This window comes from Geotrypetes seraphini, chromosome 8, assembly GCF_902459505.1.
Source record: "Geotrypetes seraphini chromosome 8, aGeoSer1.1, whole genome shotgun sequence".
Taxonomy (NCBI): domain Eukaryota; kingdom Metazoa; phylum Chordata; class Amphibia; order Gymnophiona; family Dermophiidae; genus Geotrypetes; species Geotrypetes seraphini.
In genome coordinates this window covers 165,275,634-165,290,842 of record NC_047091.1, presented here as the reverse complement: position 1 = coordinate 165,290,842, position 15,209 = coordinate 165,275,634, and the positions used below count along the sequence as shown (strand labels likewise).

At 42.9% G+C, this 15,209-nt stretch overlaps 1 protein-coding gene across 7 annotated transcripts in view; it reads right to left on the bottom strand.

The window, feature by feature from the left end:
• The window catches only part of ACACB (acetyl-CoA carboxylase beta), a 272,288-nt gene that overhangs the window by 214,475 nt on the left and 42,604 nt on the right, over nucleotides 1-15,209 (bottom strand). For all 7 annotated transcript variants that reach the window (XR_004540311.1, XM_033954376.1, XM_033954378.1 and 4 more), the window contains 2 exons: nucleotides 6,741-6,873; nucleotides 4,864-5,002 (listed from right to left, as the gene is read on the bottom strand). Coding sequence is in view for 6 of the 7 variants with exons in the window: in XM_033954376.1 (XP_033810267.1) it covers nucleotides 4,864-5,002; nucleotides 6,741-6,873 (272 nt within the window). In the remaining variant the exon portion in view is untranslated. The remainder of the gene's footprint in view (nucleotides 1-4,863; nucleotides 5,003-6,740; nucleotides 6,874-15,209) is intronic.

The window sequence follows — 15,209 nt, the reverse complement described above, 5'->3', positions numbered from 1 at the left end:
AACTCATCCCTGTCCCTGTGAGTTTTGTCCCTGCCCCATTCCTGTAAGTTCTGCATTAACCGCACAAGCCTCAGACACTTATGATTTTAAAGTGTTTGAGGATTGTGCAGATGAGGATGGAACTTGCAGGGATAGGAAAAGAACTTGCCGGGACGGGGAAATGAGTTCCCGCGGGGAAGGGGAAAAATTTGTCCCCATGTCATTCTCTAAGTCAAATACCCTTTTTAGTGGCTGCCGGCTTTTTTTGTGATGTGTTGACCAATCCAGTTAGACTCAAGGTAAGTTACAATAAACAAAAGTTAAAAGCAACAAACATATGACGAAAACTAAAAATATTCACATAAAACAACAAGGCATTTGGAAAAATACTTTGCATTGCTTTTGAACATTACAAATCTATCAAAATGGCTGCTTTATAATCAAATTCTACAAATGTGGGGCAGCACAAAAAAAAAAAGGGTGCTCTTTATGGTTACTCACTTAACCATGCTTGGAGAAAGGATATATAAAAGAATATCAGAAGCTGATTGAAGAGACCTAAATGGTAACGTTCTAATATGAAACACAACGGGGAAATAAATGTACTTCAATCAGGGAAATAAAGGTCCAGATCTAAGGGAAAATTTAAGGCTTTGCAGGAACTTAAGAATAGCCTTACTGGGTCAGACCAATGGTCCATCAAGCCCAGTAACCCATTCTCACGGTGGCCAATCCAGGTCACTAGTACCTGGACAAAACCCAAAGAGTAGCAACATTCCAGCATCTCAAAGAATAGCAAGATTCCGGAACCCCAATGAGAGCAGCATTCCAGAGCTGAGATTGTGATGTCATAATGCCTCATTCCACAGTGCCTCAGAGCCAACCTCATCAGTGATGTCACAATGGTTTAATTGTCCTATACTTGGCTCATGTAAGAACATAAGAATAGCCATACTGGTTCAGACCAATGGTCCATCAAGCCCAGTAGTCCGTTCTTACGGTGGCCAATCCAGGTCACTAGTATCTGACACAAACCTAAAGAGTAGCAATATTCCATGCTACCGATCCAGCGCAAGCAATGGCTTCCCCCCTTGTCTTTGTCAATAACAGACTCAACTTTTTCTTCCAGAAAAAACAGCTATGCTATCCGCTCTTACAACCACCTCTTCTGGCATTGCATTCCAGAGCTTAACTATTCTCCGAGTGAAAAAAAAATTTCCTCCTATTGGTTTTAAAAGTATTTCCCTGTAACGTCATTGAGTGTCCCCTAGTCTTTGTAATTTTTGACGGAGTGAAAAATCGATCCACTGGTACGCATTCTACTCCACTCAGGATTTTATAGGCTTCAATCCTATCTCCCCTCAGCCGTCTCTTTTCCAGGCTGAAGAGCCCTAACCGTTTTAAGTCTTTCCTCATACAAGAGGAGAGTATGATAATGGCCCATTTATACTACTGAGGAGTTCTACCTCTTATCATCTTGGTCGCTCTTCTTTGAACCTTTTCTATAACTGCTTTATGTTTCTTGAAATAAGGAGATCAGAATTGAACGCAGTAATACAGATGAGGTCGAACCATGGAACGATACAGGGGAGTTACAACATTCTAAGTCTTGTTAACCATCCCTTTTTTAATAATTCCTAGCATCCTGTTTGCTTTTTTTCTTAAAGTATATCAGGGATCATGCTGGTCTTAAAATGATTTTCAAGACTGGACCCTACAGAGCATCTCAAACCTCCTTTTTTAATCAGAAGGGACAATTTCTGCCTACATGAGAAAAATAATTTTTTTTAAAAAAGGACGCGGGCTACTTGTGTATGAACGAGTATGATGGGACCTGCTGTTGTAACCGCCATCTTAGTCACTGCTTTATACTAAGGGCTCCTTTTACAAAGGTGCGTTGGGGCCTCAACGCGCGGTATAGCGCATGCTAAAATGCCGGGCGTGATGGCCGCTACCGCCTCCTCTCGAGCAGGCGGTAGTTTTTCGGGTAGCGCGCGCTAAAAACGCTAGCGCACCTTTGTAAAAGGAGCCCTAAGCTTTGCAGGTATTCCGAGAACAGTGTGCTACTTCGAACTTTTCCGATGGTTTGTCTCAGTATTGGGATTGGAAGTATAGGGTAGAGACCGACCAAATTTTGATTTTCCCACCAAAACAGGCCCAAAATCCGAATTCAACCTTGTTTCTGTTTTGGCCAAATGTGTCACTGAATTTTTAGCTGAAACCAGAACTTTTGGTTCTATGCCTGTGGCTCCCTCCCCCTACAACCGAAGAAGCTCAACTTCTTCCTTCTCTTGTATCCCCCCCTTAAGCTGTTGGAACTCAATTCCATGTGCCTTAATACCATATACACAAATGGTTTCAATTAATTTTTAATGCTAATAATTTTATTGTATGTAATCCATGCAGAATTGTAGGATGCAGCAGGATACGAGTCTTTAAATAAATAAATAAATAAATCCCATGTGGCAGCCATTTTGATTGCAGAGATGGTATGAATAGAAGTAACTGGGGATCGCTCTTACCCCCACAAGCCACTAGACCACCAGAGTAGTATATTAGCCTGGAATGGAGAAAGGGGAAGTAATGGAAGTTGAACTTTTCTGGTTCGGGTGAGGGTAAGAGGGCTGGCTGCTACTCTGGTTTCAGTTTTGGCACTGGCCAAAATCGAGAAGCAAATTTTGGCAGCAGAACAGTTCCAGTCACCCTCCAGGGAATGGTTAAAAAGCTAAAATACCGACATGAAACAAAGAAAAAGGGTAAGGGGATGCAAAAAGCACGACTCATCTTGCTAATTATTTATACAGCAATCTAACTTTAAAACAGATTCATGGTTCCATCAAATTGTTCCAGGAACTTTTTTTTTCTGAAGAAAAGGCAAAGCAATACAAAAAAGGGGTCTGAAAAACCTGCTTGAGATTCTGTATTATATACAAGTCATCTTAAGACAAACTGCATCGGATTCACACATGCTCTTCAAATATAGCACAGAGCTGCCTGGTGGAAGAGGAGTGAAAACTAGAGAACTGACCCACTGATCTCCACAGACAAATTCAAGAAGAAACAAAAAAAAAAAAAACAATGTGGAGATGGACTTTATCAATATTAAAATAATATTAAAACTTGGCAAACCACATAAAAACCTCTAGGACACAATCCCGCTGAAAAGCTTTGGACCCTGGATCCAATACGGCCCGTGTTCCGACAGAATGTCTTCTTGGCTTTTTGAGCGCCTGTCCTGCACACAGTTTTTACGGATCAGTTTATTTCCGACTGGCATTTTTATCCACGTATCTTTACCACAGGACTTCATAAGGACCCCTGAAGAAGACATTCTATCGAACCACAGACGGTATTGGGTCCAGGGTCCAAAGCTTTTCAGCGGACTGTGTCCTAGAGGTTTTTATGTGGTTTGCCAAGTAGCGTGGGGAAGATTGAACATTAAATGGATCCCCTGAAGTAGCCAATTGGGGTGAAACGGGATAAGAAGCCAGATATTGGATGAGAGGTTTTTTTGATTATAACATCTTCAGATGAGTGATACTTTTCTGTATCTGACATAATTGCTCTGGGTTCCACGTTTGCTAGAACCGTTTGAATTTTTGAAGCTAAGCTGTTGCCCTCGTTAATGTTTTAGATAGTTTGGGTTCTCTTTCACCACTTTTGATATACATAAAGCCAACTGAACACTGAAAATACAAATTTTGTTGCACATGAATGAAAGCAAAGTATATATATTTTTACAAATCAGTGATGATGCAAGCGGCTTAGGGTACTTGTGTAGTCCCGGCTGCTTGCAATTGAGGTTTGTTTTTCTCCGTTTTTTGTAATTATTATTTCATACACAATTTATGTTATGTCAACATTTCTCTTTATGTGGTATGAATGAAACCCTTCTACTAAACATAATTTACAATACGTTTTAAATTGGATTTCTTTTTGAAGGTTCGTGGAGCCAGGATCTTAGCCTCAACTAGCAAGGTATCTATTATTTCCTGGTCTCATTTCCCCCACCCACCTCTGCCAAACCTAGCCTTGTCAATGCACCAACAGCTCATAAATTACCGTATTTTCACATAGATAATGCGCACACGGGTATAGAGCACGGGGAACACAAATTTATGTAATAAAATGTTAATATAGCGCGCACACTCGGAGAGAGCGAGACCAGAAGGCTTTGAGCATGCGCAAATGCTCAAAGCCTAGTCCGGCCCGGCAGAGGAAGAAGGATCTCTCTCGCACCGCCCGGCTCAGCCCAGCCCAGCCCAAACCAACGAGGGAGGATCTTCGGGCACTGGCACATGATGTGCATTGGTGCTGGTGCCGGTGCCCAATCGGGTAAGAGTTGTATTTGCGGTGCTGGGGGGGATGTAGGATCGTGGGGGAGGGGGGGTGACGCGAGCAGGGGGGAGGATGCCGGTTTGCAGGGGGAATGTCGGATCAGAATGTAAAAAAAAAAAATTGTAAAACGCGCTCACACGTATAACGCGCATGGTTATGCACGGTTTGTAAAATCGTGTATAACGCGCGCGTTATATGCGTAAAAATACGGTAGTCTCTCTGAAAATGTACTAGGGCTGAGTGCATATATGTTATTCAAAAATTACATTGAAATCTAATTTAGGACCATAAAATGTGGGTGGCAGATTTAAGGAAGGCTAGCACTTATTTTCAGCACTAGGATCATAAATTAGGCTTATAAATCTAGGCATACGAATGGCAAAAATTTAGGAGGCTAACTTCGGAGCTCGGAATTTTCTGAATATCAGGCCCAATGTTCCTGCAACATCCCCAATTGGTTGAGTAATAGATCCAACCTGATAGATCGAACAAAGAATCATGAGGCCAATCCAGGCACACACTTGGTTAATAAATATTATACTTAACCTGCATTTGCTTTGAGATCCTCAGGAGTGACCATGACAACAAACCTAATTGCCCTTTCATTTCTGAACATTTCATAGGACCAGCGGCGGATCGACCGCATGCATTTCACAGCTGCAATGCCATTGTTAGCAATCAAAACCTGGAAGACAGATAAAGTAAAAGGCTGCATGAAAATGATGATCAGAAATGCATGAAAAACATTAAATAAAAGTGATGTACTCAACATTTCTCAACACAGAGAAATGAAACTTTTGTTGGCAGGACAAGCGAAGATGCTTAAAAATGGCAGAAATTCAATCAGGGTTTTTTGTTAGACAAAAGTGTTCAGCAACCCAGACGCTAGAGAACAACTGAAATCCCTTTTTTGGGGTTTCAGCCGAAACCAAATCTGTGACCAAATTTCATCACTTACCCCCTCTTCTACAAAGCTGCGCGGTAATGGCCCCGAAGCCCACAGAGATTTAAAGGGCTTTGGGGCTGTTGCCACGTGGCTTTGTAGAAGAGGGGGTTGGTTTCGGCTGAAACCAAATCTATGACCAAATTTCATCACCTGGTTTTGGTAAAAAACCAAATCGGCCGCCCTTAATCAGTGCTATGACTCCTCCCCTCCCTCTTGCTCCCTCTCCTTCAAATAAGAGTAATTCATCAGTGCTATGGCTCCTCCCCTTCAAATAGGAATAATTAATTAGTGCTATGGCTCCTCCCCTCCCTCCTGCTCCCTATCCTTCAAATAGGAGTAATTCACCCTGGGTCTATCTTAAAAATAATCATTGGTGGTCTCATGGTGTAGTCAGGGCTGGAGTGATGTTCAGTTGCTCCTGCCCATGCCTGCTCCATTGTCATAGAAACAGAGAAAAATGAAGGCAGAGAAAGACCATATGGCCTATCAGTCTGCACATCCATGTCATCTACTATCTCTTCTTCTCCCTTAAGAGATCCAATATACTTATCCCAAGCTTTCTTAAATTCAGATACTATTTTTTTATCCATCACCTCAACCAGGAGGCAAATACAGAAATTCAGCGCCCTTTCAATAAAGCTGTACCTTTTCTCATGTTACTTCTCAGTCTGTCCCCTTTGACCTTCTTTCTAAACCCCCTCGTTCTCGAGCTTCCTTTCAATTGAAAAAGACTTGCGTCCTATGCATTTATGCTAGGGAGGTATTTAAACACCTATCCTATCTCCCATCTCTCCTGCCTTTCTTCCAAAAGGTCAGACCAACCGTTTACAAAACAGAGCTAGTATGGGCAGGTGTGACTTGGGATCACTCCTTCCTCAACTGCACCCCTACACCACCAACAATCTTAACGGTAGGCCCCGGGGGCTTACAGGTGTGGATGGATCAGGGAGGAAAGAGCAGGGGCGGCTCCTGATTTGAGGGATACAGCAGCTTCTGTTTCAGCTAAATACGCACTGGCATTTTTGGATGAAACTGAAACAGAAACTGAATATAGATTTTGGGCTGGTTTCAGTGTCAAAGCTGAAATTCAGTCAGCATCTAATGGAAGCTCAAGAATGCAAAACAGTAGAAGGTCTAAGTTGGGGGGGGGGTTGTTTTTTTTACTTTGTTCAATAATTTTTGCAGTAAATACCATTACACCAGCAAATGAAAAGAAAACTTTTAGGTGCTAAGTGTCCAGCGGTCAGGTAAAACCAATGACAGCATAATTATACTTGTTCAAAGTTCAAAAGTTATTTAAGTTATAAAAGACAGTATGTTAACATCTCAACTGCTACTCTTCAAAATAAACATTGAACGTTTTTTTATGACCAGTAAAATATTTGTGATAAGGCTTTGCTTTCCTAAGCTATTTGCTCAACAGTTCAGACGCCGTTTTCCCTGCCAAGAACAGTCTGGGTATATCTGGATTTATTACCTTTTCAATTATCCGATTTCCTCCAAACCGAGTGACAAATTCGGCAGGAGAAGCAACGGTGAAGTCCCTATGCAGATCCATCTTCTTTTGATCCTGTCCTTTCTTCATCAGGTGTAATCCAGACATACTGGGTCTGTGCACAAAACACAAGACAGCAAGAAGGCAAGTATAAGAAAGGGGGGACTCTCAAGCCAGGCTGGCTAGATTGGCACACTTCATAGGAACATGATAGCCAAGTGCGTCTTGGATGACTCGTCAGACCGGTACAACTAACAAGAGAACCAGGTGTTAAGCCACCTTATCTAGTCCTCAATGACCAGCTTCTTTAGGCTCTCTTATACCAAAATATATCCAACACTGCCCAAGTTCAACTTAGAGGGGGGTTGGAGGAATTTTATTACAAGAAAAGAGTGAATAAAGAGGATATTATCCAATTTACAGAACACACACGCTCACAAAATCATCACTTTAGAACACACTTAATAGCGTTCCAATAGGAAAATGGCTGGACACTCTAGGGCAGTGTTCTTCAACCACCGGTCTGTGGACTGGTGCTGGTCCACAGAAATTTCCTGCCGGTCCATAGGGCCAAAACAGTGTTCTTCAAATGCCAGTTCATGGTGCGATCGATGCGGCGTTATCTTCGAGCCAGCTCCCTCTTCCTCACTGATTAAGTGCACAAAGCCACGGGCAGTGCCTCCTATGGGCATCCTGCGCCTGAAATGGAAGCCTTCTCCCCGACGTTGCAACGTCAGAAGGAAGGCTTCCAGATGAGGCACGGGACGGGCAAGGAGCTTCTGCCCGCAGCTTTGTGCACTGCATCAGTGAGGAAGAGGGAGCCAGCCTGAAGATAACACCGGGGGGGGGGGGGCATAAAATGGCCAGGTGGGAGCAGGCCAGAAAGTAAGGTATAGCATGGAGGGAGGGAGACAACAAAGGTAGGGGGGAATGATTTTATTTTTGAATTTAGTGATTGAATAATGTCAATTTTGAGAATTTACATCTGCTGTCAGTGTGCTTTGTGTAGCTTAATTTTGTGGTTAACCATTATGTGCTGTTAATAAGATTATATTGTGTATCTGTGAAAAATGAATGGAAAAAATAGTGTTACAATTAGTAACATTATGGGGGCGGGGTCTGGGGTAGAGATTGGGCAGAGATGGGCGAGGTCTGCCCCACGACTTAGTCAGGGGTCTTCAACCGCCGGTCCACGGACTGATGCCGGTCCACTGAATAATTCTTTTATTTCTGCCGGTCCATAGGTGTAAAAAAGGTTGAAAAACACTGCTCTAGGGTAGTAATGGAAGGATGATCTTGCAACATACAATCCTTTACTACTGACTGCACTAAATTACAGGAAAGTGAATTTTACCATAGGAAGGGAAGTTCAAAGAAAAGGTCAAAATATGATGTGGGAGAGAGGAAGGTAAAGAAGAAAGATGAAAAAAGTTATTACTTTCCTAAGCAAGCAGTAGATGTCACCTACCACATCACCTAATCAAACAACTCACAGGTAGAGGTCACCGAATATCAACAAACTACGAAAAACTTCTCCCATAAGTGAAAAAGGGACTAGACAACCCAGAACCACTGTCACACGAAAGTAACTAAATCGTCCCGACTCCAGAACTGTCAGTCATCAGTAGAGGTCTGCAGTTGGCTACAACAAATACAGCCTCAAAGAGGTCCACTCAGAGCTTCCTGCCCTGTGATTGTAGGGATGGACAAGCAATTGATTGATAATATGCAAACTACAAAGTAAATTACTGACAAGCTCGAAGACTTGGAAGACTGTAGTCGACATTACAATTTACAGTTTGATGGGTTCCAAAAATGATCCAAATATATTGAGAGTGAAGCAGCAGCACAAAGGATCATTTACACATTGCTTTCAGAGGGTGATGGCAGAGCCAGCCACAATTCATCTAGAGTGGGTTCAAGGCCAAAGAATATAGTGAAATGCTTTATCGATTATAAATGGAAAAAAAATCAGTTCCAGCAAAGGTAAGAACGATGGAAAATTCAAGGGAAGATTAGGTACTTACCTCGATAATCTTCTTTCTGGAAAAAGGACACGAGTCCTGACAATAGATAATATTCCTTTACTCATGAGTTGATAGCGGAAGGATGAAATTTACATTCTTCAGCTCCTTCTCTAGAACTTAGAGCCCCATTCAGTTTGTACCAAAGCAATTGAACAGAACTAAAACAGAGAAATGAGGAGGAGGGGGAACAGGAAGACTTCCCACTAAAACATTTCTATTCTTTTTTTTAAGACATAATTACAGGTTAAACACTAAAAACAACATAGGGGAAATAAACAGTAACCGGCATGAAGCTTATGGAGCTCAAGAGTCTCACTTACCGCTTTTTTCTCTCGTTCCCTTTTATTTTTTTGCATATATCTGACTGACAGGAGAAAATCTCTATCTCTGGACATGTGCTTATCCAAACAGTAGGCAGGTGAACTCCAGACTGACAGGGCGAAGTGTCAGGATTCATATGTCCTTTTTCCAAAAAGAAAATTATCGAAGTTAATCTTGTCTTCTGGTGCAAAGGACATACAAGTCCTGAACATAGGTGATGTACTAAAGCAGTCTCCTGAGTCTAGGGTGGGACAGATGAGCCTGCCCTTAACACAAAGGACCCAAACGCAATATCCTTTCTCACTGCCACATCCACCCTATAAAACTTTGTAGATGAATGGAAAGTGGATCATGTATCTGCTCTACAAATCTCTTTAGGAGGAATTGCGCTGTTCTACGCCCATGAAGACACCACACATATACTAATGTGTGCTCTCAAGGCAAATGGCATCTGTTTTCCACAGAAGTAGCAGTTGATGACTGCATGCATATTAAAATTTGTTGAATGATTAATCCACTTATGTGCTATAATTGAAAGAAGAGACACCTTATGGTAGGTATGACCACTACGGTCTCATTATTGAAATTACCTCTGAGCACATTATTACTTTGTTATATGCTGGTGGATTTTTTTGTTTTTCAAGTGAACCTTTTTTGCACCAGTAGAGGTTAAAATTGCTTTCGCTGAACATTTTGGATATAAAAAATGGCTGCCACACAAAAAAACTATTGTTATAACTTATGGGTCAAAAATACAGCACTACGTAACACCAAAGCTCTCGTCCTCTACAGGTACAGTAGTTCAAGTTCACTTTATTTTTGATGAATCGCCTATTTAAAACATTCTAAGCGATGTACAGTTAAAAACAGATTATAAGAGAACAGTATGCAGAACACTTACGAGATGAAGGTCAAATTCCTCTCTACATGAAGAGACATATTTAGAAAAGCCATATTAAATAATAATAATAATAATTTTATTCTTGTATACCGCCATACCCAAAAAGTTCTAGGCGGTTCACATCCATTAATTAAGGTCCACGATGACACACGGATTTACAAAATTTTAACAAAGTTACAGGCAATGAAGAGAGGGGCGTGGGGAACTCTTTAACTGAGATTTAGCAGAGGTAACGGTAATACAGAAGGTAGGGTTGGAAGGTATGAGATAATGAGAGAGAGACCAAGTGGGGGGAGGGGGAGGAGCAGAAAGGAACGGGGTGAGTGTGGGAAAGGGGAGAAGCAGGGGGCAAGGAGGATTAAAAGACCTGTTCGCGGAAAAGGTGCATTTTGGGAAAGGGGAGAAGCAGGGGGCAAGGGGGGGTTAAAAGACCTGTTCGCGGAAGAGGTGCGTTTTGAGAAGTTTTCTAAAACTAAGGTAAGAGGGGGCCTCTAGAATCATTTGGGCAAGCCAAGGGTTCAGCTTAGCCGCCTGGTAAGCAAAGGTTTTGTCGAGAAATCTTTTGAAATGACATAATTTTAGGGATGGGAAGACGAACAGCTGGATTCTGCGGGATTTCTTGTTGGTGAGATTCAGAGTGAAATGGTGATTGAGGTATCTAGGTAATAGGCCAAAAACTGTTTTGTAGCAGAAGCAGGCGAATTTGAATAGGACTCTGGATTCGAAAGGGAGCCAATGCAGTTGGTGATAAAAAGGCATGATGTGGTCCCATTTGTTCAGGCCGAATATGAGGCGGACGGCAGTGTTCTGGATCAAATAGGAATCAGATTTGGTACACTCTGGCTTTGATCATGAGTTTTGTACCTCCTCTTTTCTGAAAGAGTTAAATAATTCTTAATGCTAATTACTTTGGCAGGCCAAAGTTTAAAGCCTCATCAGAGAGATGACAAGGCACCTTCAGAGCTACACTGTACTTTGCACATGTAGGATCGTATCCAATGAAAGCTCAAGCGCTACTGTGGAGACCCAACATTTCATTTAAAAGCCAGACGCATATACTGCCCTGTCAGTGGCTAGAATCGCTGCAAGAACGTTAGAAGAGAACAGAAACATCATCGCCCAATTATTTCAGCTAATTGCCTTACGGCTCATACTAGAGAAGACAGTTTGGGTGCTATGTTGCATCATTCTCTCCATGCAGAAAACAGGTAGCGGTAATTAAAAATATTACAATATTCAGAGAGCAGTATGTCTGCAGCGTTTGGAGCCACAAAAAATGAACTATGACCGCCTGATGCTGGTCAGTTTAATTACAGCAGAACCAGGATTGCTGTGAAGACTACAGTGCTATAACTACCGGGTTTCCCTGAAACTAAGACAGTGTGTCATATTAATTTTGGGTCAAAAAAAACACACTAGAGCTTATTTTCGGGGATGTCTTATTTTTTTCCCATGTACAACAATCATCTCTCCCTTCCTCTCCTCCACCCCAATTCTTCCCCTTAACTTTCCTCCCCTGACACCTATCCCCGTGTGCAGCATCTTTCTATCCCTCCCTCCCATCCCCCTGTGCAGCAGAATCCTACTGACCCTCCCACCATGAGACTGACGCAGCAGAGGGAAGGCTCCAGTGGGGGAAGACCACAAAGCAGCCTGTTCAGAGCGCTGCTGCCACTGATGCTGTTTTTTGGAGGCCTCGGAGCGGAGGTATGTCAGGTCTCACTGGGGTAGGGTCGCTGAATTGATGAGTCCAAATTTTTTATCAAATCGGGCAACACTAGCATCAGGGATGGAGTTGGGGGGTGTCAGAGACATTCAAGAGGGGCTTTGGGGAGGTCAATCTTAACTAGGGCTTATTTTCAGGGTAGGGCTTATATTAGGAGCACCTTTAAAAATCATGCTAGGGCTTATTTTCAGGGAAACATGGTAGTACTTAAAATCAGACACACAAATAATTGGCTAGCTCAGAATATAGTGCCTTAGGGGTCCTTATATTAAGCTAAACCAGGGATCTCAAAGTCCCTCCTTGAGGGCCGCAATCCAGTCAGGTTTTCAGGATTTCCCCAATGAATATGCATTGAAAGCAGTGCATGCACACAGATCTCATGCATATTCATTGGGGAAATCCTGAAAACACAGGGATTGAGAGTGAACAGTCCAAGTACATACTGCCCTGCAAATCTTCCTCCTGTTGGTGGGGCATATAATTGTTCATAATATTCTTGAAAAATGCTACAAATTCCCTCTTCTGTATGTTCCTTCCTTCCTGCCTGATCCTCAAACTAAAATCTTTTTTCAGACCCTCCTGAGCAGTCACCAAGTGAGACAAAAGCCTTTCCCCCTTGCTTATATAGCCAATATTAATACTAAGCAAGGGATTTAGTGGCGTTTTGGTAAACCAACTCGCTTAAAGCCATTTGTATGTGGATCGATTTTTCACTCCGTCAAAATTACAAAGTCTAGGGGACACTCGATGAAGTTATAGAGAAATACTTTTAAAACCAATAGGAAGAATTTTTTTTTTCACTCAGAAAATAGTTAAGCTCTGGAACGTGTTGCCAGAGGAATGTGGTAAGAGCAGATAGCATAGCTCAGGGGTAGGGAACTCCGGTCCTCGAGAGCCGCAGTCCAGTCGGGTTTTCAGAATATCCCCAATGAATATGCATTGAAAGCAGTGCATGCAAATAGAACTCATACATATTCACTGGAGAAATCCTGAAAACCCGACTGGAATATGGCTCTCGAGGACCGGAGTTCCCTACCCCTGGCATAGCTGGTTTTAAGGAAGGTTTGGACAGGTTCCTGATGGAATTGAGAAAGATATGGGGGAAAGCACTGTATGTTGCTGCTCTTTGAGATTCTAGAATCTTGCTACTCTCTGGGATTCCGGAATCTTGCTATTCTTTGAGATTCTGTATGAAATGTTGCTATTATTCCTTTCGTTTTGGCCAGGTACTAGTGACCTGGATTAGCCACCGTGAGAACGGGCTACTGGGCGTGATGGACAATTGGTCTGACCCAGTAAGGCTATTCTTATGTTCTTAATTGTTATCTGCAAGTCTCACTCCGGTTTCTCCAAAATGCTTTCACAATGCCCACGGCTGATGTTCCAAGCAACAAAGTTTGTGATCCCTTGTTTTTGTTTCACATCAACTAGCATAACGGATCATCTCCCCTGAAATAACCACTTTTGCAGCCTCCCAGTACATTACAGGACAGGAATCAATCTGAATGACTGATCTTCCAACTCTAACAATTTTTCTCTAAATTTAACGTCTTTATACAAGACCAATGGAAAAATCTGACTATTATTCCTCTTCCCAGTCCCCTGAAGGTGCCAATCCATCCATACCAAGCATATTCAGGCACCACATATGGACCGATTTCCACCCTGGTGATAGATGTTAACAGCTTGCTTGAGGCCAATAACTTATCAATTTGGGATTGTGTGAAATATGCCCTTGATAGATCAACGATGAGTTTTGACCTGGTCAGCTAAACCTTTATAAAGCAGTATTGCCACCCTCCCTTTCTTTCCTTGTGCTGACGCTGCTACATACTCATCCGCCCTTCACAAAAGAATAGCTTTACACGGTCAGACCAAAAGGTCCATCAAGCCCAGCAGCCCATTCTCATGGTGGACACTTTAGGTCACTAGTACTTGGCCAAAACCCAAGGAGTAGCAACATTCCATACAGAATATCAAAGAAGAGCAAGATTCCGGAATCCCAGAGAGTAGCAAGATTCTAGAATCTCAAAGAGCAGCAACAGTCCATGCTACCAATCCAGGGCAAGCGGTGGCTTCCCCCATGTCTTTCTCAATAACAGACTATGGACTTTTCAGTTTGACATGTTCTACACGTATTTATTTATTTTTAAAATTTATATACCACATAGCTTAAGTGGTTTTACATTCAGCTACTCAAGTATTTCTCCTGGTGGGCTCATAATCTGACTTATGTACCTGGGGCAATGGCGTGGTAAATGACTTGCTTGTACCTGCAGCCTCAGAGTGCCCTAACCACTAGGCTTTCTGCCTCTGTGGCCGTTGCATTATTTTAGATCATTTTATCAGGCCATTTATAACCACCCACATTACAAGCTATAATTTTTACAGCTAAGTGTTATCAAAACACTGAGTTACCCAGGACACGATTATTTGTTTTCCACAAGGAAAGATTGTCCCAGCCACCAATCCTCCTCTTTAATCTGCTCCAAACATATTATTCCCCAGCAAAGTTTATTCCATTTCCTCCTAGTTCTCCTTCCTATATGCCCACCATTACAGAACAGCTATACCTAACCCCCTCTCCAATTTAAAAAAACAAACAAACTTCACAGCATCTCCCTAGTCTATCCTCTTCACCCACATCCCCTCTTAACCCAATCCACCAACCTTACTACTTATGTTCAATGATTAGATCAACCATGTACCACCTATCCCTTCCCTTCATAGTATTCCTCTCTACAATACACCTACCATGTATCCCCAAAAATAAGCCCTAGCATAATTTTTGTGGTAGGTCTTAATATAAGCCCCACCCCAAAAAATAAGCCCTAGTCCCTGGATTCGCTGGCAGCAGCGCTTCCCCCGCCGTGGAGCCAAACCTCCGCTGACTCGCCCATCTTTCCATCTCTCCCTCCCGTCCAAACCCCGCCAACCCTCCAAACGTGAGACCTACTACCTCCCTCCACAAACAGGCTGCTTCAAGGCCTTCTCCCGCCGGGGCATTCCCTCTGCCGCATCACTGATGATGTCATCAGCAACACGACGCACGGAAGGCCCCAGCAGGAAAAAGCCACAAAACAGCTTTGTTAGATTGCTGCCAATGTTACTCTGTGGAGGGAGGTATGTAAGTCAGCGGGGTTCAGATGGGAGGGAGATATGGAATACAGGGATGGTCAGCTTGGGTTCGGCTGCGTGGCGGGGTGCTGCAGCTGCACGGAAGGGAGGGATAGAAGCTGGGCAAGGGTTCTGCTACACTAGGGATGGGAGGGAGAGACAGAAAGATTCTGTGCACAATGCAAGGGTTCTGCTGCTCAGGGGGATGGAAGGGAGGGAGCAACAGAAAGATGTTGCAGAGGGAAGGCACAAGGGGATGGGTGAGAGAGGAGGAAAGATGCTGCACATGTGGGAGAGAGAAAGGAAAGATGAAGAATTGGGGTGGAGGAGAGGATGGGAGAGATGATCATTGTAGATGA